This window comes from Desmodus rotundus, chromosome 4 (assembly GCF_022682495.2).
Source record: "Desmodus rotundus isolate HL8 chromosome 4, HLdesRot8A.1, whole genome shotgun sequence".
Lineage (NCBI taxonomy): Eukaryota > Metazoa > Chordata > Mammalia > Chiroptera > Phyllostomidae > Desmodus > Desmodus rotundus.
Genome location: NC_071390.1, coordinates 4,793,227 through 4,820,329, shown reverse-complemented (window position 1 = coordinate 4,820,329; position 27,103 = coordinate 4,793,227). Strand labels below are relative to the sequence as shown.

Genomic DNA, 27,103 nt, shown 5'->3' with positions numbered 1-27,103 from the left:
TGGGCGCGCTCCGACCTCCTGGCCTCAACCGCCGAAGACTTCAACTCCCAGGATGCCCAGGGACGAGGCCGGCCGGAAGACTGTGTGCCCTCCGCGGGGCATGATGGGGGAGTTGGAGATTTCCATCATGGCGGCTTCCATTTCGGGCTACACCTTCAGCGCTGTGTGTTTCCACAGCGCCAACAGTAACGCCGACCACGTAGGTGCTGGGACCCCCGCTGTGGCCGCTGGGGCCTCCAGCCTCTGTCACGGGCTAAGCCGGGACCACTTGCGGCTCGCGCCCCAGGCTCACCCGCCGGCCCGAGGAGCTGGTGACCCGGGCTGCTCCCGCCCCTGGCGAGCCACTGCTGCCCGGGGCGCCTTCTCCCTCGGGATGGGCCCACCTCGCTCGGTGCCTTCCGCCGCCCGACCGTCCCGGGACAGCGGTCTCCGGTTTATCAAAGCTGGCCCGGCCGGCCGCCGGTAGTGTCAGAGGTCGCTTAGTGGGATCGGAGCGCCTGCCCCTCCCTGAGTGTCAGGCTTCTGGACTTGTGAGGGGAGCCCCGGGTCGGAAAGCAGCCCGGGCGCCCAGCCCCGCCCGCTCGTCTCACAGGTTGTCGTGGGGTGCGACGAGGGAAACCATGGCTGTCACCATTCATACTTGTTACATAGGCTCGTGCGTTTTCTTCTCGATGGAAAACGGAGAATGTGAACAGGAGTGCTAGGTGTGGGGTCTGCTTGCCTTGAAGTTGCATGTTTATTTCCTCGGCAAATGTTCTAAGACCACGGAACCGAGTCGCAGTGAAATGGGGAAGTGACAGGCCTCCCCGTGAGTGATCGGAAACGCACAGGCTTTGGAGACCACAGAGCGAGCAGAGCTGGCTGCTCCAGCGTCTTTATTCTGTGGGTTGTCTTAATGTAACTGACCTCAGAGTGGAAATTCTTTGTGAAACTAGATAGTTTTTTATCTGTAAGGAAGTGTTTAATGCTTACCAAATTGGGGGATTATTTGAAATGATGCTAAGAGTGAATTATTCAAGTTCATTAAATAAGGGTGGGGTTTCTGTGTGTGCGTGTGGCTGTCATTACAAAGCAAAATGATACACTGCAGAAGAAGGAACTGGATTTGGTTGGATGTCAGCAATCTTAGCTTCTATTAATAAAAACTTACAGAGAGGTGATTCCATTAGTAAATTAGATGACATTAAGTTAATGTACCTTTCATCTCTTCAGTGCCAATGGTAGAGATTAGTGGTAGGAATATACACAACGTGGGCTCTCAGTGTCCAGAGGCTGCTCCCGTCTCTGGACACTCCCGCCTGTGATACTGCCGCGGGCCGTTTAATAGTGTAACGCAGTTCCGTGCACGGTGGTTTGTGATGCTCCTGGTGTCTGTGGAAATGGTAGATGGTGTTGAAATGGTGCTTCTTAACCTCTAATTTCTGGATTGCCTAGTAATGTCACAGTTTATGTGTGGGACAAGGTTATTGTAAGAATAAGCAGCTACCTGTTGAAAAGGGGGTAAGTTTTTCTACAAACAGCAGTGGGATGGCCATATTACTTGGATTGTTATTAATTTAATTCAGGAGACTCTCTCTAATATCTACCCTGTGTCAGGTAGGGCGGCTAGACGTCATGGAAATTTCCACCAATGACAATATTTTGCAACTGTATTGGATATGACCGTATCTGTTTATATTAACCCTAACCCTAACCTTGACCCAGTTATAGATGTAGAATAAAGTTATTTTAATTGCATATATTTCAAAGTTGAAGAACAGAGAATTTGCTTTTGTAGTACATTCTTGTTTCATCCAGGCAAGAAAGTAGTTGGAGGTAACCAGCTTTTCCTATAGAGAGCTACACGGTCAGTGTTTTAGGCTTTGGGAGCTACGCAGCCCCTAACAACTACTCCGCTCTGCTGTTGTAGGGAGAAAGCTGCCACAGGCGATAAGTAAAGTAGGGAGACTGTTTCCGATAAACTTTACTTATGGACACTGAAATTTGAATTTCATAAAATGTTCACGTCATGAAGGAATCCTTTTTTATTTTTCTCAGCCATTTAAAAGTATAGAAATCATTCTTAGTTTGTGGGCTGTGCAATAACAGGCATTAGGCTGCATCCCGCCCACACACTATAAATTTGCCTGCTCGGGCTGTAAAGTAACAGTGGCTCGGACAACCCCAGACCCGTAGATAAATAAGCATCTACTGTACACTTGGCTTTAGAATGTCTTGATGTCACTGTTGACTATCTCGAAATGAGAACTGCAGTAGCGTTGCCAGATAAGATATAGGGCACCCAGTTAAATTTGAATTTCATATAAAAAATAAATTTTAGTATAAGTATATCCCAAATATTACATAAAAATGATTTGTCGTTTATCTGAAATTCAAATTTAACTGGGTATCTTGTATTTTTATTTGCTAAGTCGGGCGATTCTAGACTGGAACACTAGGAATCTGTAGATGTGTTCTTAAGGTCTAAAGTTCTGTAGAAATTTTAATTTTTTTTCTACTTTACCAGTTACAAGACTTCTCTTTTGTAGTGAGAACTCATAACCGAAAGACTTTTTAAGATAGAAGAAGCTTTCTCAGTCAGTGTTTCTCAAACTAGTAGTCATGGTCACTTCTTCCCAACTGAGATAGTTTTTTTAAGGAGATCTCTTTATTTCTCAGGGTTGAGAAATGCCCTGTGCACGACAGTTTGGGGTTTTATGACGCTCCACTCCCCTAACCCAATAGAAAAGCTGTGCTGTAAAGCATCTGTCTCCCCCTCCTCGCTCCTACAGATTCCCACTTCCAATGGGGAATGTTCTTGAACTAGGAGCCTTCTCTACTTGATTTGAAGGATCAGCCTAGAATATAAAAAGGTATATAGTAAAGGGCATTCTGTCAATAAATGCATTCGGCCAGTGTTTATTGAGCACTTAGTAGTTGTTCGGCACTGTGCTAGGTGCTGAGGTATAGCAATAAACAAGCACAGAGTCCCTGCTCTCATGAAGCTTACATTTTAGTGGGGAATAGGCATTTATTCGTATAAAATGTAACATGACAGACAGTGAGAAGACTACAGAGGAAGAGAATGCAGAGTAAAGGGGACAGAGTGCCTGGCAGGTGCTCTTTTCGTTTCATTGGCCAGGGAAGGCTTCTCTGATTAGGTGCCATGTGAGTAAAGAGCCCAGTGGAGGCAAGGAGAAAGCCGTGTGGGTATCTGGGGAGGGAGTTCCAGGACCCCTCTCTGTACAGGGGAGTTATTTTGACATTTAGGGTCTCCGCTCTCCTACTGCTTGTGCCGAAGGACAGCAAGCCCTCCAGTGGTAGGTGGAACGCTGCTGAGTGATCCAGAACTGACTCTGGTGGCAGATGTCCTCCAAAGGTGTAAACAAACTAGTCTCTGCATTTACTAAAGAAGCGCTGTCATGTGAGTAATAGGAGCGTCTTCGCTGAGACCCTAATTTCCCAGCCAGCTTACACAAGGGCAGTTAGTTGTCACTGTGTTAACTTCCTTGTCCTTCTGTCGTTAGTGGTGTTTCTAATACAATGACATAAATTGTATGCTGATTCAGGAAAACAAGCTTGGAATATTTCTGCTTCTTGAGCTTTTTTGACAATAGTTATTATTCTACTTAGTAGGATTTAGGTGATGAATTCACTCTACTCATTTCTACTTCAAAAAAACAGGGAAGACTTGAAGGGATTAAAATAATATTTCCTCTTGTACGGGACCCTTTTCTCAAACAATGCAGTTAATGTATTTCAGACTGCTTTCGTCTTGTTGGTTTATAGAACGGTGGTTCGCCTGCCGAGCTTATTGGGATTATTGTTGGATTTATGTCCTGAATTCCTCCTAATACCAGTAAAAATCATCTTTGTTTTTGGCCTGCAACTATTTTCTTTTCTTACCTCTAGGAAGGATTTTTGCTGGGAGAGGTAAGACAAGAGGAAACCTTTACCATCAGTGACTCACAAATCAGCAACACAGAGTTTCTGCAAGTCATCGGTGAGTAGGTTTATCACAGACCTTCAACATGCGCTTTAAAATATGTACTGTTTGCTTGTTCTTTAGCCCTTAACTGATTTTAACCTCAAAGGTGAGGAAAGCACACAGAAAACCACTAAAATCAAAGTGCAGCTATTTGCACTAATAAGTGTTACGAACTGTTTTTCGAGTCAGCGTCAGTGTGTAGCACGTAGCTGTAGGTTTGGGTATTCGATAAAGCTGCCCCTCACCCTCTCACTGACCTGACGTTGACGGAATTTCTGTGTGCTGGTGTTGCACTTAATAGTCTCCTTTAAAACCACTCTGAACCTGAAGTTTGCAAATTAGGCTATCCCCACTGCCAACATCACCTCCTACTACAATGAAAGGATATGTTATGCATCCTTTCTGAAGGAGTCTGGCAAAGATGTTCACACTCGTTTACGTAAGATATTTGCTAAATCTGTACAGCCTTTTGGAGAATAAGCCAAACAGCCAGTTTGGGGAGAGTTGGGAAGACGAAGGAGTGTTGATGGATGCACTTGCTCTGTTTGGGTCAGTCTTTTCATAAACAAAGATCATAGTCCTTGTAGCTGTGCCTCAAGTACATCACCAAACAGCATATCCTGGTGCTCAGAACAAAGCAAGGGGCATTTATTCACTTACACAGCCCACATTTATTGAAGTGTAAGGCGCATGCCAGACAATGAGAAGCATATCCAGATACATTCCTGCCTTCCAGGAGAGTCGGGAGGATAAAACAAGCGTACAGAAATGCCAGGCAGCGCGAGACGGGTGCTGTAAAAAAGGAACGAACGAGTCTGCCATAAAGTGGGTGTGGGGAACGGCCAGTGGGTGACGTCAGCAAAGACGAGATGAAGGAGGCAAACTCAGGGCCAGGGTGGTGCTTTCGGAGGGGGCACGGCGAGGAGTGTGTGAAACGTGCTGGGGATCTGGCCTGTTTCTGGGATGCAGACACAGCTGGTGTGACGACAGGTGGTTCGAAATACTTCCTGAAGGCCAGGTCACGTTGGGGCTAAGTCATCAAGTCATCGATTTCGAGCCTGTCCTGACGGCCTTCGAGTACCTGGATTGGGAGGCCAGGGTGAGGATGAGGGAGGGTCAGCACTGGGGGAAAGGAAGCTGAACTCGCTCCCGAAGGACCAGAACTGTAAAACCCGCTTCCACAATATTGACTTGTTAAATAAAGACTTGGCATTTGCAAGTGTAGCGCTTTCTCACTGAGGTTTGGCTTTTGTTTTTGTTCTGTTTTGTTTTGCTCAATTCTTTAAAATCCTGACGGGGAGAGTTTGGTTCCATTGGACATCTGTTCACTAACTTAGTGTTTGTGCTGGACTTTTCAAAATTAATTTGGTAGGTGAAGGTTAAAATGCCAGATGTGGTTAGCTGACAGCAAACTGTGCAAGGAAGGGCTGCCTTATCTGGCATGGTCACAAAAACAGCATTTCTGATTAATATTCTAGCTGTTTACTTAACAGCTAGAAATAGCTGTAAAGAAATAGCATGATAAAGTAATTTACATTCTACAGCATAGTGGGATTCTTTGATTCATGAGTCTTCTGGTTCTTGCAGTCAACACCCATTTCCGTGTGTCGGAGACGCGGAGGAGTACCAGCCAGTGGAGTCCAGTTAACACTGGGCCTTTGCAGACGTCTTTTACTGGACTTTAGTTTATTGTTTGCCTTCAGTTTATGATTTAAAATGATTATGGGTCTCATGAACAAGGTGTTTGCTGATACTATCTTAAATGCGTTGCTGTCTTCTTCTTTTAAAAATAAATATACATTATGGATTAAAGGCTTAAATGTAATCCCTGAAACCATAAAACTCTTAGAAGAAAACATAGGCACTGAACTCTTTGACTTTATTGCCTGTCTTTTTGGATATGCCTCCCTGGGAAGGGGCGTCAAAAGAAAAAAGAAATCAAATGGGATTCTACTTTTTAAAAATATTTTATTTATTTATTTTTAGAGAAGGGAAGGGAGGGAGGAGAGGGAGAGAAACATCAATGTGTGGTTGCCTCTTGCGTGCCCCCTACTGGGGACCTTGCCTGCAACCCAGGCGTGTGCCCTGACTGGGAATGGAACTGGTGACCCTTTGTTCTCAGGCTGGCACTCAGTCCACTGAGCCACACCAGCCAGGGCCAAATGTGATTCTGTTAAACTAAAAAGTTTTTGAACAGTGAAGAAAATCATCAACAAACTGAAAAGGCAGCCTACTTTAAGTAAAGAGAAAGTAGTTGTTATGACATAGCCGATTGGGGTTAATATCCAAAATATATAAAGAACTTATAACAACTCAACATCAGAAAACAAACAATCCAATTTAAAAATGGGCAGAGGATCTGGACAGACATTTCTTCAAAGAAGACATGCAGATGGCCAACAGACACATGAAAAGGTGCCGAGCATCACTGATGATCAGGAAAATGCAAATCAAAACCGCAAAAATGCGACCGCACCCCTGTCAGAATGGCTGTTATCAAAAAGACAACAAAGGACATGTGTTGGCCAGGGCGTGGGGAAGAGAGAACCCTCGCGCTGCTGGTCGGAAGGTGCGCGAGTGCAGCCAGTGTGGGAGGCCCTCAGACTGGAAGTGGACAGCTGTACAGAACAGCGCTCCACTTCGGGGTGTGTGTCCAAAGAAACAGAAGCATCAGTTCAGAGGCCGAGTGCTCTCCTGTGCTCACTGCGGCGCTGCCGGCAGGAGCTGAGGGCTAGAGGCAGCCTCTGCCCCGGCGGGCAGGTGGGCAAGGGCGGGGTGGGGCACGCGCAGAAGGGAACAGCGTGCCGCGGGCCTCACGACAGAGTGAGGGCTTGCCATTCACGACATCGGTGGGCCTAGGGAGTATTATGTAAAGTGAAAAGGGTGACCAGAGGAAGACAGACACCTTTACTTGCCTCTGCACAGTAAGGGAGACTATTGAATATCACCTTGTGAACTCACTCATACGTGGAATCTAAAAAACAAAACAACCAGATTCAGGCGTGGAGATCAACCGGTGATTGCCAGAGAGGAGCAGGCTGGAGGGCAGTAAAGGGGCAGGGGATTGAGAAGTGCAGACTTCCGGCTGCCACATCAGTCGTGGGGATGCGACGCGCAGCATGGGGAACGGAGTCATTAACACCATCATAACTCTGTGCCCGGACAGCTGGTTACTAGGCTGACTGGCAATCACTTCGTGAGTATGTAAATCACTGCGTTGAGTCACTTGTGTTGTAAACCTGAAACTAATACAATACTGTGTGTCAACTATACCTTATAAGTAAGTAAGTAAGTAAGTAAATAGAATTTCTATTAGAAAGTGTAAACCAGGGGCTCTGGAAAGGCCAACATTAAGCAAAGTGCCATGATAGTGATAATTTTCACAGTGATAATGTAAACAAATTTTCTGGCATAACTTAACCTCCAGAATAAGATGCTTTAAATAAAATAAGTAGACCAATGTATTATTTGTTGAAATGTGTGAATCCATGCACAGACACCTTTACTTGCCTCTGCACAGTAAGGGAGACTATTGAATATCACATTTGAACACTAAGTATCTGTGTCTTGTTTTGAATACACAGTAATTTTAAAGGCTGTGCTAACTCATGTGAGGCAGAGCCCTCTGGACAGCAGGCATTCCTCTAGTTCATGAGGTGATGTAGTGGCAGTTACTGGAAAGAACGGAGGGGGAGGAGGGGGGGAGTGGAGATGGGAGGATGAGCAGCAACAGCAGCACCTCCCAGTGGGGATTTGTAAGGACGGGTGTGCAGAGTTGCCATTCACACCTGGCGAGGCGTCTACAGTATAGATGTGCCCTGGATGTGTGGGAAAGCCTAGGGTCCCTGGGAGGCCGCCCTGCCAGAGGCCCACCCATCAGCCAATGCGCCCGCCAACCTCATTCTGGTCTGCAGCATTATCACGTTGGAGACCATCAACCTGTTTTCTCCATGGAGTGCTTAGTTAGGAATTGCGAAAAATCTCAAGAGAAAGCTTCAACTTCTTCAGGAAATCCACAATATCTAGAGCATAGCTTCGGTGCTTCTAAGCCAGGTCGTAAGTGGTGAAAGGAGTCTGCTGAGGGGGATCGATGACAGGAGGTGTGTTCAGAGTTGAGCATTTACTCCAGGGATTTTCTTAAAACATTCTTTCCTGTCAAGTAGAAGATGAGTTTCTTTCCTTTTCCCTGAAGTCTAGATAATGTTTTTGCTACAGATGTTTCACATTCTAATTACTTTACTAAAAGAATCTCTGAAATAACTTAGGAAGGTATAACAGTATCATTTTGGTGATAAAAGAAGGGCATGTTTCCATTATAGATGAGGCTTTCTTATTTGTATCACTGTGTCAACAGCCTCCTGGGCAAATAAACTTTTCTTTCCTGTGGAAGTATTGCACCCGCGCATGTGTTTTGGCAGCAGTACCAGCAGTACAGAGGCTAATAGCCTCGTGTCTTTTAGGGTTGTGGTTTCATTTTAATTGAGTTAAAACTGCAGCCTGTAACTCTGGGCTGTGACATATTAAACAGCAGGTCATGAGTCGCTGTCCAGGAGAAGGTTACTAATAGAATTGAATGGCTAATTAGTCTCATGGTCTTATAAAGCAAGCCAGAGCCTGGGCCCCCTGATGAGCTTGAAGAAATTGTTCTGGTTAATCACAGCAATCTTTTCAGATCTGCCTTATAAATATCAGTTTCCCTTGATGCTGACCATCTTTGAAAGGGTTAATAGACTTGCAGAGTTGCCTCCCTTCCCCTTCAAAATGCCTGGCCCGAGTTGTCACGAGTTGTTAGTAAGTTACTGAAGGTAGGGTGGGTAAGGCCCTCTCCCCAAGCTGTGCCACCGCTTGTATCCACTTTGACGGGAATGCGTCCAGTGAGGGGCGACTCCCCTCCGCGCTCTGGTGGGGGAAGACTGAAGAAGGGCGCCGTGCACTGCCTGCTCCCTCCCGCATGCGAGCGGTCCATCGCGGGCAGATGGAGACGGAACACCCGTCTCCATCTTGCTTCTGGGAACGTGTCTCTGTGTTGAAATACTATGAAAATACAGTGCGTCACTAGTGTACACACAGCGCCTATTCAGAAGAAAACTTATCTTCTTATTGGGCAACTTTTTAGTTGTCTGTATTTCACATGATCAACTAATATGTATTTTCTCTTTCTAATTACAGAAATCCATAACCATCAGCCTTGTTCAAAACTTTTTAGGTAAGCCACACCCTTGTTTGCAGCTTTTAGCTTACTAACAGATTAATTGACTAAAAACTAGTGAATTTATGCCTGTAGCTAATTATGGCTAGGGACTCACAAGTGTGACTGAGGGCACTCACATTCACTTATCTACTGAGGACCAAATGTGTGTGTGGCACTGTGTCGGGTTAGGAAAAGGGAGGTACAAACGCTGTATAGCTCTTGAAAGTCTTGTTCTCAGTGGTTTGGGTTGGAAGCTTCCCACCAGCCTCCCTAGCAACCAGGATCCCATATAGGTAAAAAAATTGAGGGGTTTTTTTAGGAGGAATAAAAAATGTTCACTTTAAAATATTCCACTTTAAAATGTAACCAAAGAGAACATAAAACTTTCTTTTTGTGTTTAAGTTAATGTACACCAGTTGCATATTATGAGAAACTAAAGGACAGAAAGAGGAAAAAATGGGAGGGGAGACATTCAGAAGGGAGACAGCGAATGACAGAGAGACCTGTGGGAGGGGCGGGGGAGGGCGAAAAGGCCAGTGTCCCACACACTGGCTGCTGCTCCCCAGGCTCCCACCGGCTTCTGCCTTCTTCCCGAGATCCAGCCCTTCTACCTGGGGCAGTGTGATGATGTTATCTCTGTGTTTCTGAACATTCCCGCAGCCTAGCCTCCCTTCCCAGCAGTGCTGTTCTCCAGTGTCCCCGTCAGCACTTCCGCGCACCTGGCCGTGTTTGCCCTGCAGCTTCCCAGACCCACTGGCCCAACACTAGCCGCCTTGCACCGGAGCCTCTGGGGACTTGTGTCGTGTTCGTCCCCTGCACACACACCCCTCCACTCTCGTTACCTCAGAGTTTTGTCTTCCTGCAAGACAGCCACCTGTAGACAGACCTCAAGGGAGCCGAGGGGCTCGTCTGTTCTATGTTTACACAGGACAGAGAGGAGTAGGAAGCAAATGAGCAAGCAGCAGCTCCTCTGAGAAGCATCTCAGAGCGAGTGAAATGACAGGCCCCGGGCCACACAGAGCCTCCTCTGTCTAATCCGTGACACTCGGGCCCTGACTATTCCAGAGCCTTGCTAGGTGTGCCCTGCCCTGCCCTTCTGAGAAGTTCCTTAAAATACCGTCAGCAAAGCCATACCGGAACAAGAATTTAACTCAGTTTCATCATGGACTCATAATTCTTAGAGCTGAAAGAAATCTTAGAAATCGTCTGTCTACTCCAAACTCTGTTTGCAAAGAAGGAGATAGAGGGCAGATGGCTTGAGTGACACGCTCGAGATCACAGGCGAGAAGCAGAACTGAGCTGGAGCTGGCATCTCCTGACTCCCAGCTCTTTTTACTGTATCTTGAACTCCTTCCTACCTTATAAGGCCTGGGCTTGTGGTGGGAGGCGGGGAGGAAGGCTCGTTCAGGACCAGAGGTAGAAAAGCCCACACACAAGTGAGCCTGCACCGCTCAGCGCAGGGCCCTGGTCCCCAAATCCCGGCTCTTCCGGCTACCGGCTTTATGATTTGGGTCAAGTCACTTAACTTCAATAATCCTTGTCTACAAAAATGGGAATAAAACTTGTTGATTTTTTGGGCTAAACCACTACCTCCCAGCGTTGAGGCAAGAGTGACAGGAATGACAGGAGAGAGCCTGCGGCTAAGTTTCTGGTTAAGCGCTCCGCAAGTGCCCGTTTCCCTCCCGGCTCAGGAGGTGAACGGCATTCTTTTACATGTGTGTGTGTGTGTGCGCGCCTATATATGTATATATATGCATGTGCGCACACATATATGTGTATATGCACGCACACACACAAGTAATTAGTGCCTAGAAACAAGGAAAAGACGTCACACATTTTGGAATCAGTTGCTATCAGCACCTCCCTCCTGTGGAAGTAACACCCCCTGAATGTGATGCAAAAGATACCTGGTATCAGCAAAGTGTTTAGACTGACTTCTCTTTATTTACCTGTTGAAGACAATTCTATCTTTATTACCAAGATAGAACTGGATTAGATGACCTGTAGATACCTATAGCTAAGCACATCCATGTCACAGTATCATGTGGTTTTAATACATCTTTTTCTCTTTAAAAACAGTTTTTATGACTATGCAAGCAAAGTTAATGAAGAGAGTTTGGACAGGATTCTTAAAGATCGGAGAAAGGTACTCTATGTCACTTTTGTTGCCTGTTCTGATTTGGAAATCAGCCCTTATCTCATCACCCAAAGCGGAAAACCAGAAAGGAATGTAAATGAACGATGCAACTTGATGTTAGTATATGAGAGTTCTGTTACCTTGAGTAAGTTTTAAAGATAAATTACAGATGTGAAACGATGTTTATAATATGTCGATAGGAAAATGTTTAGATATTTATAGTATGATTCCATTATGTAAAGATCGGAAGAAACAATGAACTATAATCTGAAAATTGACAATAGTTGAGTTGAGTCTGGGTAGTTTTGTCTTTCTACTTATAATTAAAAAATAATTTTTTTAATATTTAATAATGTGTGCATTAATTTTATAATTTTTGCCTTGGTATGTAAATTCCAGAAAAATAGATTGGTTATTGAACCATCACTTGAGGGGGAAAAAGTACCAATAAAAGTTTTCAATTTGTCAAACAGAAAGCAGCATGCCTTTGCTTAGAAGCACGTATCACCAAAAAAAGCTTTTAAAGCATTACCTGTGGGTGCCAGTAATCGGGGCTGTGCGGGGCGTGGCCCCACCGTGTCTGAGAAGGGCGGGGCCGGAGTAGTGCGGCATTTGTGACCAGTGTAGTCTCATTTCCTCCGGTGGGAGAAGGGGAGGCAGGTGAGGTTGGAGGAAGAGTGCAAACTTGGGGGGTAGGTCGGAAGAAAGGACACACGGCTCTGTGAGTGACAACAAGCTCAGGGGGTGCTCAGCATCGCTGGAGTCTGAGCAGTCACCCGCCCACCTGGGAAAGGGAGTTGGAGCCGCCACAGGCATCGTGGTCCTGCTCCCCCAGTTTCACTGACTTGCCCAAGAGCCCACATCCTGGAATTGCTTATAGCCTGGCCTCTCTCAACCACCGCCTTACCTCCTCATCCCATGTGTTTTCATATTTTAGAGAATGAATCTTTATATACTTTCTAAAACTAGAATTTGTTCCCTGAGAATTCTTATTAGAGCACAGTTTTCTGTAGCATTCACTATGTAGTAAAAGTCCCAGGAAGAGCCCTCGCCAGGGGGAGAGCCCCACTGGTGAGAGCATCATCACTGTCCTCCAAGGTTGTGGGTTTGGTCCCCCGTCAGGGCACATGTGGGGATGAACCAGTGAGTGAATGCACAAGCAGATGCAACAACACGTCCATGTTTCTTTCTCTCCCTCTCCCTGCCTCCCTCCCTTCCTGCCCCCCCTCTCTAAAATCAATAATTATTTAAAAAGATCCAGGACGTTTCTTCTAACATGAAAAAACTTACAGTGAGAAAAATGAATAAAGGTTATCAAAAGGAATTCACAAAGAGAAAAAAGCAGTCCACAATGGCTAGAAATAGATGAAAAGACGTCTGACTTCTATCAGGAAACACAAATGGAAGCACCGTGACCCTTTTTTGCCTGTCTGATTGGCAAAGAGCGAAAGGCTTGCTAATAGCCAGTGTTGGCAAGGCTGTGGGAAACGGGGGCACTGCAGCGGGTGGGAGTGGAAATTGGTACGGACCTTTAGGAAGAGAGTGTTGCAGTCACAGAATTTTACATATGCAGGGTCACCTCTAGGAATCTGGTCCAAGTCAATACTAGCATCCAGGCACAAAGATGTGAAAGACTGGCCTTACTGGCCACTTTGCCTCTGTGCCGGGCCGTGTTCTAAGCACTTCCCAGGTGGTGACAGTGTCATCCTCGCAGCAGCCCTATGAGGTGCACCGCTCGCTGCTCTTCTCGCCCGCTTTCACAGTGGAAGCAGCAAAGGTTAAGGAACTTGGTTACGGTCCCCAGTGAGGAGCAGTGGAGCTGAGGCTTACACTGGCGGTCTGGCCCCTTGACCCAGTGCGTAAGGGTGTCTGTCGCATCTTTGGTAAATAGTGAGAATTTTGAAACCAGTCCAAATGTCCACCAGTGGGGAATGGTTAAGTAAGTGAGGTTGGTACCTCCATACCGTGGGTTATGGAGCAGCCATTAAAAAGACCGAAGCAGGTTCTCAGGTAACGACACAGAGAGGTCTCTAGGTTAATGTTACACCAAGAAGGAAGTAACATAATTTGGGCCTATTTAAAACAAGTCTGAATGAGTGTTTGAATGTACAGAGAAAGATCTGGAAGTAAGCCAACAACACTTAAAAGTAGTTACTTTGGGAAAGGGATGCTGATGAAGGGAGACTTTGACTCTTTTAAAAAGTGAATTTTACAAATTGATATTTGGTGGGGGTGGTCGTGCATGAGCTACGCAGACGTCTAGCCCCTAGGTGTACACCTGAAACCGATGTGATATTGAATGCCACCTGAAATCGAACAATTTAAGAAAATAGTTTTAAAAAGTACTGAGCTTTGTGAAGTACACTGTAGATTTTTAGGGGTGAATACGGACACATTTCCAAATTGACTCGGGGATTTTAAAATTGGATTTGCTGTTTCGAGACAGTAGACCAATCATAGGTTGTTTTATGGAATTAACTTGCCTTTCCCTAAGGCCAGGATTCTCAAAAAACTTGAAAGTCGATCTTTAGTTTTAATTTTCTAGAACTTTGTGCTAAAACAAATGTTTTTTTTATTTTTCATGATATTTGTTAAGGGCAAAAAATATACTTTATATTTCATTGCATTTTCCGTGGTATCTTATATGTAATATAAACTCTTTAAGGATTTTTTCAAAAGTCCACATTTCTACCATAAAAGCAAAGATGATATATAATATTTAGATGACTAAAAAGCTTTCTAGTTAATTCTGGTTTACATTTTGAGCGCCTAGGAAAGGTAAAATTGTGTCTTCACCTCACAAGGGTTATTGTGCTACCTGAAAAGGGACATTTGAAATGTTAGGCTTAAAAATACGTGTGTACCTGAAACAGTGCCAGACATAGAGAAAGTGTTTTAATAACTATGCACTTTTTAAGAAAATGATGGGAACTTTAAAAAAATTACCTCCACTAGGCAGGCTTCAAATCTAATATTTAATTGAAAAAATCTTAAGAATGGGACAAAAATTTAATAAGTTATTGCTCTACTCATTCAGTCTTTTTTTTTTAAGATTTTATTTATTTTTAGACAGGGGAAGAGAGGGAGAAAGAGGGAAAGAAACATTAGTGTGTGGTTGCCTCTTTTGCACCCCCTACTGGGGACTTGGCTTGCAACCCAATAATATGCCCTGACTGGGAATCGAACCAGCGATCCTTTGGTTCCCAGGTCAGTGCTCAATCCACTGAGCCACACCAGCTAGGGCATTGCTCAGTCATTTTTAATGTGACAACTACACAGGACACATGCTCACTCAACGGCGTCTCCCACCCCCACTGACTAATGCAGTGAAGTTGTTGTCGTTCACACATGTGCATTCCAGTTCCCTCTCCTTGGCTGCCAGGTTACATCGATATCACGCAAACTGTTCTCATTATATTAATAATTGCTGGACTCTTTCTGGACAGATATTGTATGCTGTCAGAAATGTTTGGGTTTTCTTTGTATTTAAAGAAAATCAGAATTAATTGCTTTAATATAATTTAAAGTCATGCTCTATGCTCAATAGTACTACTCGAGGGCAGGCACTATTTATTCCCTGTAGTTCTTTGCAATGATGTGAACTCAGTGGAGAAAACATTACTAACCTCCCAGGGCAGTTATGATAATTAATGAAAATATTTGTAACATTCTTAGCTGGGGCTCTGGCAGAGGGACTCAGCAGAGGTTGGTTCACTTCCTTCTTACATGCAAGTGCCAAAACGTAATGTAGATTTACTGTTGATTTTAACACGACACAATTTTTTGAAAGATTTTATTTATTTATTTTTAGACAGAGTGGAAGGGAAGGAGAAAGAAGAGGGAAAGAAACATCAATGTGTGGTTGCCTCTCTAATGCCCCCTACTGGGGACTTGGCTTGCAACCGAGATGTATGCCCTGACTGGGAATCTAACCAGCGACCCTTTGATTCCCAGGCTGGTGATCAACCCACTGAGCTACACCAGCCAAGCCAACATGACACAATTTTAAACTACTTTTATATCTTGAAACATGTTTTTTCACTCAAGGGGCATATTTCAAAGAAAGAAGCTATGTGAAGATTCTTCTAACAAAGAATTAATTGTCTCTACAACAGTGATTTTCAAACTTTACTATGCACAAGAAAAAATTCAAGGAACTTATCTTAAATTCAGATTCCTGGCTCTACCCATAAAGGTTCTGATTCTGCAGGTTTGGGTGGGGCCCAGGAACATTTTATTTTAGCAAGCTCCCAGAAGTCTTGTAGGTCGTCTCTCCTCCAGATGCCCAGCGGATCACGTTAGGAGAACCATTGCTCCCAAGAGCATGTCAGTTTAATTCACTTAACCAGCTTAGTTGACCTGTAGTTGGAACTGGCAAAGCCAAACTTTGTCAGTCTGCCATTGCACTGCGGGGTAGCTGCTCTAAAGTACAGTGCACCACTCACAGTGTGCGCTTTGAGCAGTCGTGGTGTGTGTGTAGCCCATGGAACCATCATCATCGCCATAAGCGAATGACCACGTCTCCAGCTGCAAAGTGTCCTCGGGCCCTTTCCTAACCCCTCCTTCCCACCCGCCCAGCCCCGCCCCGGTCAGCCACTGCTCTGCTGGGTCTGCGTCCCCGTCCCCGTAGATCAGTCTTCGTTTTCTAGAATTCTACGTGAATAGAATCCCATAGCCTAGATTTTTGTCTGGGTCTGGCTTCTTTCACTCAGCATAATTATTTTGGTATTCGTCTGTTTTGTATATATAGTAGCTTGTTTTTATTGCTGAGTGGGTGTCCAGTGTGTGGCTATGCCAGTTCGTTCACCCTATTGATTGGCAGTTGGGTTGTTTTCCGTTGAGCAGTTGCCCATAGAGCTATCAACGTTTGTGTACAGTTGCTTGTATGGATACATTCAGGGCTAAACTTGTAAGACTTCATACAGCTCTTAATACTTTTCTTCGTTCCTGTTGCAGAAAGTTATCGGGTGGTACAGATTCCGGCGAAACACGCAGCAGCAAATGTCGTACAGAGAGCAGGTCCTCCACAAGCAGCTCACCCGCATCCTCGGGGTGCCCGACCTCGTCTTCCTCCTCTTCAGCTTCATCTCCACTGCCAACAATTCCACTCATGCTTTAGAATACGTTCTCTTTAGACCAAACCGAAGGTAAAGAAAGCATTCCCACGTAAGCAGGCCTCATACAAACAAGAAGGATGTTGGTACAAGTAATTGAGATTTATGGCTTTGAAATGTGCATTTTATAGCATCTCTAAAGAAAAGCTTCTGTAACTTTCTCTTAGCCAGTTTTCTTTGTAGTTAGAGAAGGTATTTTTCTGTCAGTTAGTTGTACAAATTAAAATTGTTTCTGAATCATGAAGCGTTAGCAAGGCGTGTTAATGACACATCAATTCTCATAGGAATAAACAGCTGGAAATCATCATTTGCTTCTCCATAATCCATTTTGTGGAAACACAGTTTTATCGCTCTGGAAGTCTGATTGTAATTTTAAAGCATAGATTTTAAAGACAGAATTGTAAAATTGATCCACCTGCTGGTTAATGAGGGTTTTGCATTGTGAACTTGTTAAAAAAAGATTCTGTAGATCACGATGTCTATTGTAAACAACAGAAAGGTTTCTGGAAATTCACTTGTAGTAGAATAAATTAAACTGACATAAGTGAAAATTATTAATCGTTAAAAGCCACTTGCAAGATTGCATTAATGTATTAGTAGTGTTTTTTGAGCACATACAACCTCCTCAGCTTTCTGCCAGTCTCTGTGGGGATGCAGAAGATGCAGAAGAATGCCCTTTGCCCTCAGGGACTTGCCAATCAAGTGTCTACTTTAAGGGAAGGACAGAACTTGCTGATTCACACATCCCTGGGTTGTCTGGAAGCAGGTGCTTGCTGAGACCTTCTTGTAGTTCCCCAGTGCAGAGACTGGGTCTCCCTTGCAGTGGCCCATTCTTCAGTCAGAGCGGTGCTGTTAACGGGGTGCCTCTCGACTCTGCCCCCAGGTATAATCAGAGGATGTCCCTGGCAATCCCCAACCTGGGCAACACCAGCCAGCAGGAGTATAAAGTGTCCTCGGTGCCAAATACTTCTCAGAGTTATGCCAAAGTCATTAAAGAACACGGGTAAGTGGGAAGGTAAAATGGAAGTTCTTTCTTTTCTTTTGTTAAGACTTAAAAGGTTTATGGAGAAATGTGAAGTCAAGTTTGATATGATTGAAATTGAAAAATGCAGTGAGGTAATTCTCTACCATCACCACTCTGTATCAAAATTTTATTCTTACTGAACAGATAGTTTACTTTTACCATTACCTTTTTAAAATCATTTGCCACAATTTTTTTGTAATTGATATAAAAGTTTGTCTAGAATATGTATAATTCTGAGATCCTGAAAGCTAACTGTGGTCCCTAAAAAGTGGATAGCTTTTTATTATTTTTTAAATTGTATTCGTCATGTGGGTTGTTTTATAATTCTAGTAGTGTGGATGTTATTTCGGATTCCTTGTCCCCTTGTGGATGCAGCTTTTAGGTACTCGATGGAGGTGGAAGTGATAGGAAAATGGCTTTCAGGCTCCCAGCAGCCCTGATAACTTCCGTGACTGTTTTCTGTCTGTCTTCTAGTACTGACTTCTTTGACAAGGATGGAGTAATGAAAGACATCAGGGCGATTTATCAGGTTTATAATGCACTTCAGGAGAAAGTGCAGGTAACTGATTTATTTCCCAGTTTTTACCTTATTTGTATTGCCCAAATGCTTTTAATCTTTAATTTTTAATAACCTCCCAACTGACAAATGAATTGTGGTCAACAAGCGAGATGTCCCTTCTCAGACGTGGCCAGTGGGCGCCGTGCCAGCCTGCAGACGCCTGTCTCCCCTTCTGTGCTTGCAGTGGACACTCTGGGGCACAGCAGTGATGTTACTGTTTTCAGTACTGTGGCCCATTTGTAACAGTGTTTTTTCTAGGACAATTTACCCAAGTTTACAGCAGGATTGCTGAGAACACGGCTATCTCGCCAGCTGTAACTGAGCAGAGACTGCCCCAGACTGGGGGCAGCGCAGCCTCTTCCCCTCTCGTTCACTCACTTTGCCCCCTGCCTCCATCGCGTGGGAGGAGCGCTGCCGAGCTGTTCATTCCTCATCATTCATGCAACAAATATTTATGGAAACAACTCCTACAAGCCAAACACTGAGCTAGGTGCTAACAGTACTTTCCCTGGGGTTCTTTAGCCCCTGATGCTGTCTCAGGGGTAATTTTCTCTAAAAGCCAAAGAACAAAAGAGGCTTTGAGGACCAGGAGGAAGTGGGTGGAGCCGAAGAAGCCCTCCCAGGCCTGGAGAAAGCCTCCCTTTGGGGAAGAAGGCCATGGAACTAGAGTGAGGAAGGAAGGCAGCCACTGAGAAGGAGGAAGTAGGCCGAGATTAACCTGGGGCCAAAGGAGAAAGCATCCCACAGGCAATTTCCAGTGTCAGTGTTCCAAATTAGGGTCAGGTACACCTAGCAGCATAGGGAACTTAATGTTGGCTCACTGGTGACCGGCCTACTTTCTGGCTGTTTCTGGTATTTCTGCTATGGAAGGAATGAGCAGTGAAAAACAGCCTTTTGTCCTGAAGTCGTGGCCATGCTGTTAGACTCGGCACTGCCCCACGGACTTCACGGTTGCTGTCATACAGTTCATTGCCAATTGCATAGGGCCTGGGCCGGAAACCCCAGTGTCACGTAGAGTGCCCTGGCATGAATGGTTAAACTACATAGACATAATCTCAAATAGTTATCTTTCATTAAATCTTTTTCTTAAATATTCCTTTATTTATTGATTTTAGAGCAAGAGAGGAAAGAAGAGAAACATCATATTGTTGTTCCTCTTAGTTGTGCATTTATTGATTGATTTTTTTCTCCAGATTATTTATTATTTATTTAGAAAGAGGGGAAGGGAGGGAAAAAGAGGGAAAGAAACATCAGTTTGTGAGAGATACATGGTTGCCTCACACGTACCCCCAAATGGAGACCTGGCCGGGAATCCAGGCATGTACCCTGACTGGGAATCAAACCGGTGACCTTTTGGTTTGCAGGCCTGCACTCAGTCCACTGAGCCACACCAGCCAGGGCCATTGGTTGATTCTTGTATGTGCCCTGACTGGGGATTGAACCCACAACCTTGGTATATTGGGAATGATGCTCTAACTAATAGCTACCAGGCCAGGGCATTTCATTAAACCTTGACTGTGAGCCCTGGCTGGTGTGGCTCAGTGGATTGAGTGCAGGCCTGCAAACCAAAAGATCTCCAGTTCAATTCCCAATCCGGGCACATGCCTGGGTTGCAGGCCAGGTCCCCAGTAGGGGGCACATGAGAGGCAACCACACATTAATGTTTTTCTCCCTCTCTCCCTCCCTTCTCCTTTCTAAAAGTAAATAAATAAAATCTTTAAAATAAAGAAATAAATTGTGACTGTGATACTTTCTTTTTCAGCTCTCCCCAATTATAAATATTTTGTGTTAAATTTTTTTAAATGTCATCTGATTTGTGATTGTTAGTTATAAATAAAAGTTGAAAGCATCTAATTCCTGTCTTATCTTTTTTGTGTCCTTTGTATGCTAGTCTAGTATCAAAAGTTTGCTTCCCATTTCGATACAAATGAATAATCCAGGAAAAATATGTATCTTTCCCACTTACCCTGTTTTTCAAGAATTTACACACTAAACAGCATAATCGTCTTAAAATTAAGAAAGTAAGTCTGTGAATGAGAAGAGAACCGGTCTCTCGGACCTCAGTCCGAGACTTTTCTGGTTTTCGCCTGGGTGAGGCCCCCAGGCCCCTCCTAGGTCTGTGATGGATGCTGTACTTACAAAAGGCCTCACGCATGGATTTAAACTAATTGTTCTTGTTGTCATTTTTCCTTCAGGCAGTGTGTGCAGATGTAGAAAAGAGTGAGCGAGTAGTTGAATCTTATCAAGCAGAAGTGAACAAATTAAGAAGACAAATAATTCAGAGGAAAGATGAAAAGGAACAAGAAAGAAGTGAGTTTCCTATTAATTTTACCATTCAGTATGTGGGTTTTAAACATCAAATTATACAGTAAATTACATAAATCCTTGTGCACTCATCAAGCCCCAAGTTAGGCTCTTTGGGAGCAGGCGTCCACTTTTCTTCAAGCTTTTTCAGAGGAGAAGCGATAGGTTTCACAGGTCCCTGCTCAAGTCCCTGAGTGGAAGGAAAAGAAGACCCCAGGTCGAAAGGCTGAAGCAGGTTAGAGCACACCTGAGAAGTGACTGATGCAGACTCGTGCATGTGTTGACTCCCGCGACCTGTGTACAGTGGGGTGATGTTCCCACCAGTGGCCGTGGCCCACCCAGCAGGGACTGCGGCCTGGGCTCACTGTAGCCACTTGAAGGCCCCACTGGAAACTCTTTTAACTTTATGTTTGGTTCATAGGCAGCATCACAGGAAAGGCTTTAAATGTCTGTTTACTGGTAGCTGTGGGTGGTTAAGCTAAAGAACCAGCTGGTAGAATGAGAATTAGGCCCAAGAATCTATTAATTCCAGCTTGGTAACAGCCATGTTTGCTATAATGCCACCAGATGTAACATTTGTAAGTAAAACTTACAAAACGTATGACAAATAATATCAGGTGTAAAAGAGAGAAGGGTGTAGCTAACCGTTTGTAATTTAATAAGAATATTTGCAAAGTGCCCTGGCCCATGTGGCTCTGCTGGTTGGGCATTGTCTGCAAAGCGAAAGGTTGCTGGTTTGATTCCCAGTCAGGGCACATGCCTGGGTTGCAGGTTTGGCCCAGACGGGGCACATAAAAGAGGCAACCGATTGATGTTTCTCTTTCACATCGACGCCTCTCTCCCTCTCTTTCTCCCTCTCCTCCCCTTGCTCTAAAATAAATAAAATCTTTAAAAAAGTAATATTTACAAGCCAATTAAAATATAATTTATATTTCTAAATAAATGATGACCGGTTCATTTCTACCGTTACAGTTCTCTAGAAATAATCAGAAGTGCAGACAGGGATTTATGCACAAGAGTGTTAATCACAACTTTATAATTCTAGTCTTGGAAATGACCTATTAAAATAGTTGAACTAACAACAGTAGTATTATAGCTGAATAAATTTTGATATGTTTGTGGAGTGGAGTATTGTGCAGCCATTGAAGTGAATTTTTAATTACAATATATAATCTTAAGCAAAAACACTGGGATATAAGGTGGTATAAACGTGCTCTTAGCTGTGTTTAAAGTACACATACATGTGCAAAACACGCTCAGGCCAGGTGGTAAGAGCGGAGTTCAGGAAATAAATGGGGCCTCACACCTAAAGTTTACATTTTTAACCCCAAATCTTGTGATCTTTTTACTGAAGTTCTAAGTGTTATCTGGGTGATAGGATTGTGGGCAATTTTTCTTTGTTCTTTTCTAAATTTTATAAAAGTATGCATCATTTTTATAATATTAAAAATGTACTTCAGCCCTGGCCGGTGGGACTCAGTTCGTCGGGCATCGTCCCACAAAGCGACAGGTCACCGTTTTGATTCCCGGTCAGGGTACAGGCCTGGGTTGTAGGTTCTGTCCGCGGTTGGGGTGTGTGTGAGAGAACCGATGGATGTTTCTTTCCCTTTCTTTCTCCTTCCCCTTCCCTGTCTCTAAAAATAAATAAATAAAATCTTTTTTAAAAATATTTTATTTATTTATTTTGAGAGAGAGGGGCAAAGGAAGGAGAGAGAGAGGGAGAGAAACATGATGTGGGAGAGAAACAGCTATCAGTTGCCTCTTTCACACCCCCTACTGGGGACCTGGCCTGCAACCCAGGCGTGTGCCCTTACTGGGAATCAGACAGGCAGCCTTTGGTCTGCAGGCCGGTGTTCAATCCACTGAGCCACACCAGCTAGGGCTAAATAGAATCTTTTTTAAAATATACTTAAAAAAACTTAAAGGTTGTAGACTCAGATATGGGGCTTTCAGAGCATCCATAAAAGTGTGGCAAAAGTATGGCCTAGTACCTGGAAAAACTAGCCACTAACAGAGGGCCCTTCAGCTTGTAAGGGGAAAGAGGCCTGTGCATGTGTAGTGACGGGTGGTTGTGAAGAAGTGTTTTTGATGTGAGGTTAGTCAAGGAAAACACTCTCAGTCCAATGACCGCCAAGGGTGGTGAGGACTGTTTTCTTCATCCTCCGTCCGCACAGTCTGGGCACAGTCAGCAGCAGGTGGGGGATCGGAGCCGGGATTAAAAGAGCTGCGCTTGAGGATCAGGCCCGCTTCTAGCTGTTCCCTTCGTGGAGTCACTTACCCTCTCTGCACTCCAGTTTTTCACCCATGTAATAGAAACAATAACATCAGTAATGATGATATTATTGATGTTTTGAAGCTTAAGTGAATTAATGTATGGAGAAATACTTTGTAAATTATGAAGTATTGTGCAAATGTAAAACAGCAGTAATAATCAGTGTCACTGCTTTATTGCTGTTTTCCAGAACATTCAGGTTGGTGGTTGAGTGCACAGCTGGGAAACGATAGACTGTTACAGTTTTCTTCCTCTTTTCACTCAGGATTGCAGCAGGCGATGGTGAACAGACAGATGCCGTCTGAGAGTCTGGAGCCGGCGCTCAGCCCTCGGACGCCCTATGCGGGGTTTGCAACTGAAGGTAGAAGTACACTGGCAGACGCAGAGGCCTCTGATCCCCCTCCCCCTTACTCTGATTTTCACCCAAACAATCAAGAAAGTACTTTGAGCCATTCTCGCATGGAGACGAATGTCTTTATGCCCCGACCTCAAGCCGTGGGCTCCTCCAGTTACGCTCCCAGCAGCGCGGGACTGAAGTACGCGGGAGCTGGAGCAGACCTTCCTCCCTCCCAGGGAGCAGCTGGAGACAGTGTGGAGGAATCAGACGACAGTGACTACGAGAATTTGGTTGACCCTACAGAGCCCTCTAACAGTGAATACTCACATGCGAGGGATTCGCGACCTGTGACACATCCCGACGGGGGCTCCAGGAACACTCAGACCTCCCAGATTTAACTAAACGGAAGACACTCTTCCCTTAGCACTGTTTTCTTCACCCCTTATTCAGAGAGGTTTTTGAGGACTTAATCTGGAGGGAGAACTGCTTTCTCAGAGCCCTGGGCTCCCAGAGAGTCCTGGGCACAGAACTGGGAGGGGCCTCGCCTCCGGAGGGCCTCACCTGCAGACGCCGTGTCAGGTGTCACGACAGAATCATTAAGATAATCAAATTGTCCTAATTCTGGTGCGATTCATGGATGTACTGGTAAATTTAGGCAAAGAGAAACTTATCGGCGTAGTTTCTGTTCTTTAAAATAAATTGGTAATTAGAGACTAAGCACAATTAGTCTATAAATGTTCTATAAATCAAAAACTTACCTCTTGCACTATCATGCCTTGAAATTTACTTTGTCAAAGGGAAATGAGTTTAGCAGCAGCCTTCAAAGACCCTTCTTTCTATAATGAGCCAAATTCATCTTTGCCGGAAAAGGAATTTTGATCATTCATGGGAGCCTGGTTGGAACAAGTCGGACGTAGCTTCTCTTGTCTGCATGACTCTGAGATCAAAAGAGAAGGCTTTGTTTCCACTTTCTCTGCTAGCCTGATATGTATTGTCACTTACAATGGTTGCCTTTAAAACCATGTAGAAATACTAATTACCAGTAAGTAATCATCCAAATAAGTATGTCATAAAATAAATTACTTATTTTTCTTTTGTGGAATTACAGTGACTGCTATGTTGCACTAGCCACATTTACTGTCTCTGTTCTGGAGTCTTAAACGAAGGGCACAGAGGGGGGTCCCAGAAAGGGGTTGTGTTCCTGACCTGAGGGGCATGACGAAAGACTCCAGACGCAGTGGGTTCAGCTGAGTTCATACGTAAGGGATATAACTCGTTTAGACCTCCTGACAGATCCTAGTGTTGGTTTTATTTGTGGAAGAAAGACGTTTCATAAGCTGTCTGAGAATCTTGGTGAATAAATACTCGTTTTAAATCTGAAAACCATACTTTTTTTAAGCTGCCATTGGGAGGATAATTATGGAATGTGTTGAGACTTCCTGTTGGGATGCACTTGTATTTTTATTTAATTAGTGCTTGTTTTCTAGTTTTGTCCGGAACGTGTGAAACCGCTGCAGACACTCATGAGCATTTGAGGCTCCTGGTTTGGGAATGACAAGACCCAGCGCCTATGGCGAGGTCGGCCCACTAAGTGAACGCTGCAGAACAGAACTGCCTTTCCTTTGGGCTAGTTAAAACCTGGGAAAGTAGGAAGTTGTCAGAGAGGCTCACAATCCAGGTTCTGAAAGAGTAGCTTCGTTCCACAGAAGAGAGGTGTGCTCACTGAGCCAGTCCCAGTGCTGGACCAGCCGGCACGGACTGAAAGTGAAACACCGAAACTGCCGTTCTTTGATGCCCACTCGGCAGGGTCTGTGTTTTCCAGGCTCCTGTTCCGTTGGCCTTAAACCACTGCCATTGGATTGGAAACGTCGCAGACCTCTTATCTGCAGATCTGCCCCCTTTCATCAGTACCTCCTAGGGCTTCCACACCAGTGTGAGTTTAATTTTCTTTCAAGTGCCATTGCCGTCTCCCCTGCTCCTATATCGGCATTCAGGAATACATTTTTATTTTATGCCATACTGAAGTCTACAATGTATATCTGACGAAGCAGTTAAATGTGACAATAAAAGCTTATTTAATCATGGTACCATTGTTTTAATGTCTGTTTCAGCACCCGACGAGGTCTTGCCTCAGTTTACTCATTCTGGCAGTTCTTAGTAAACTTAATAGTTTTTCAAAGGGCATAAAAACATATCTCCACATGGACTTTTTCTCATTTTTTCTGTGAGACTGGTTTCAACCAAAATCCAAGAGCACAACTACTAAAATGTTTCTGTTGATTTCAAGGAGAATGTGTTTGGTATCAGGTTACCAAGAGAACTGGGCATCAAGAGAGTAAAATGGAATCTTAGGAAGGTCCCAAAAGGCCCCTTTCACGTAAGAACTGACCTTGTTGGAAGAGACTTTGCAGCCTGGATTGGCCGACGATCGAGGTGGTGGTGTAGGATGCGGCGCTCTGAGAGCGAGCGAGGATCTGCTGGCTAATGTGGACCCCGGGGTCTGGGCGCCCGTTCCAGTTGAGGGATGTATCTCTGCCAAAATCCAAGGCGATAGTCTGTTTTCAGCAGGATTTTAAAATGTGGATTGTAGCCTTTTAAGATTCTACTCTACATCTCTAACTGGAGAAGAAAAGACTGGATTCTTTTAACTTAGGCGTCTGGAAATGTGTAATTACATGTTGTAATTGACTTTTTGGAGAAGGATCAAAACATAAATGAGGAAATCTCATCCCCAAACATTCAGACCCTAGGGATATATATTGTAAAATTCCAGGCACAGTGTGTGGGGGGGGGGGGGGCAGTGACAATAACTGCTCTAATAAAAAGATTTAAATGACTTTCTTCTGAATCCGTACTTTAAGGAGGTGAAGTCTCAGGGAACGTACAATGAAAATACAATAGGAGTCATTGTTATTGACTGTGTTCTGGGGCTGGTTTGCCTTGACTGTAGGTTTCATTTCAGTTCCTCTAAAGGTCTTCACTCTTGTCCAAGGCTCTGCTTCACCCTTTCCCCACACAGAACCTTGATTCTGCAAGACAGGGAGCCTGGAGGCTGCGGGTTCTGCAAGTGTGGTGCTCACAATCATGGAGAAAGTTTACCTTTCAACTTGATGACAAGACAAACTGGGGAAAGCCCTGGGATTCAGCCTAGCTGTCTCCCCTTTAACAGCGATCTTTGTTATTCCTAAGTCAGGACAGAGAGCCCATTCCCATCTGCGGCTCTGATCCCTAGAGAGTGGAGAAGGGCAGCTTTTGCAGGGGGCCCTCAGCAGGTCCACAGGGAAGTGTCCTCTTCAGTGCCACGTGCTACCCACGGTCCAGCTTGTGGGGCTTAGAAGTGGCCTTCATTTGTGCAGGATCGGCAAAAGAAAGTCCATGACAGCATTGTTCTAATAGCAAAACACCAGAAGTGAGTGCTAATGACCGAGTGGTTAAGTTTTGGTGCGTCCGCAGAAGCAGTAGTCTGCAGCCACTAAAAACCCTGAGTCAGAATGGTTTCTCGACATGCTGTGATGGTGGCTAGATACCAAATGCAGAAAGCCAGGTTTCCACCCTGGCTGGGGTGGCTCAGTGGATTGAGCACTGACCTGTGAACCAGGGGTTGCCAGTTCAATTCCTGGTCAGGGCACATTCCTGGGTTGTGGACCAAGCAGAAGGCAACCATGTTCTCTCTTGCTTGTTGATGTTTCTCTCCCTTTCTTTCTCCTTCCCTTCCCCTCTCTCTCAAAAGGTAAATACATAAAAATCTTTTAAAAAAAGAAAAAAAATCCAGGTTTCCAAGTGTTTTGAAAGGTATCTGATTTTTGTTGGGGAAAATTTTTTGTAATTTTGCTCTTGATAAAAAACAGTCTGGGCTGTAGTCTGCTTGGACTCAGCCCACCTGATCAGTGTTCTGCCTCGAATAAAAGCCCTTAATCAGGAAAAAAAAAAAAAACAACAGTCTGGAAGGATGTTCACCAAGGTGTTAACAGGGTTGTGCCTGGGTCCTGGCACTATGGGTGATGTTCACTTCATCCTTCATTTATTTGCACTTTCTTACTTTTCCACAATGTGTTTGTATAATGAAAGACTTCAGAACCGGCGGGCCATTGGCTACATGAATTCTCTCAAGCACACCACCCCAGAGGAGGGTCTGGAAACATTCCTCATTCCCTGGGCCTCTCACCCACCACACTTCAATTTTTTAGATTTGTAGCCG

General features: G+C 44.5%; 1 protein-coding gene across 1 annotated transcript; it reads left to right on the top strand.

Annotated features, from left to right (window-relative positions):
- Positions 1-55: 55 nt before the first annotated feature.
- On the top strand, positions 56-25,756 carry ABRAXAS2 (abraxas 2, BRISC complex subunit). Its single transcript, XM_024555482.4, has 9 exons — positions 56-199; positions 3,892-3,982; positions 9,137-9,173; positions 11,238-11,304; positions 16,252-16,442; positions 17,293-17,412; positions 17,908-17,992; positions 20,188-20,302; positions 22,834-25,756. Exons 1-9 carry the CDS (start codon positions 101-103, stop codon positions 23,301-23,303), a joined length of 1,275 nt encoding a protein of 424 aa, XP_024411250.1. The 5' UTR covers positions 56-100; the 3' UTR covers positions 23,304-25,756.
- The last annotated feature ends 1,347 nt before the right edge of the window (positions 25,757-27,103 follow it).

What these genes read in the sequence shown, in the direction of transcription:
- ABRAXAS2 (XM_024555482.4), top strand. Translation starts at nt 101, where the DNA reads ATGATGGGGGAGTTGGAGATTTCCATCATGGCGGCTTCCATTTCGGGC. An exon ending in CCTTGTTCAAAACTTTTTAG is followed by an intron (nt 9,174 to 11,237) that starts GTAAGCCACACC and finishes CTTTAAAAACAG; the next exon opens with TTTTTATGACTATGCAAGCA. An exon ending in TGAAAAGGAACAAGAAAGAA is followed by an intron (nt 20,303 to 22,833) that starts GTGAGTTTCCTA and finishes CTTTTCACTCAG; the next exon opens with GATTGCAGCAGGCGATGGTG.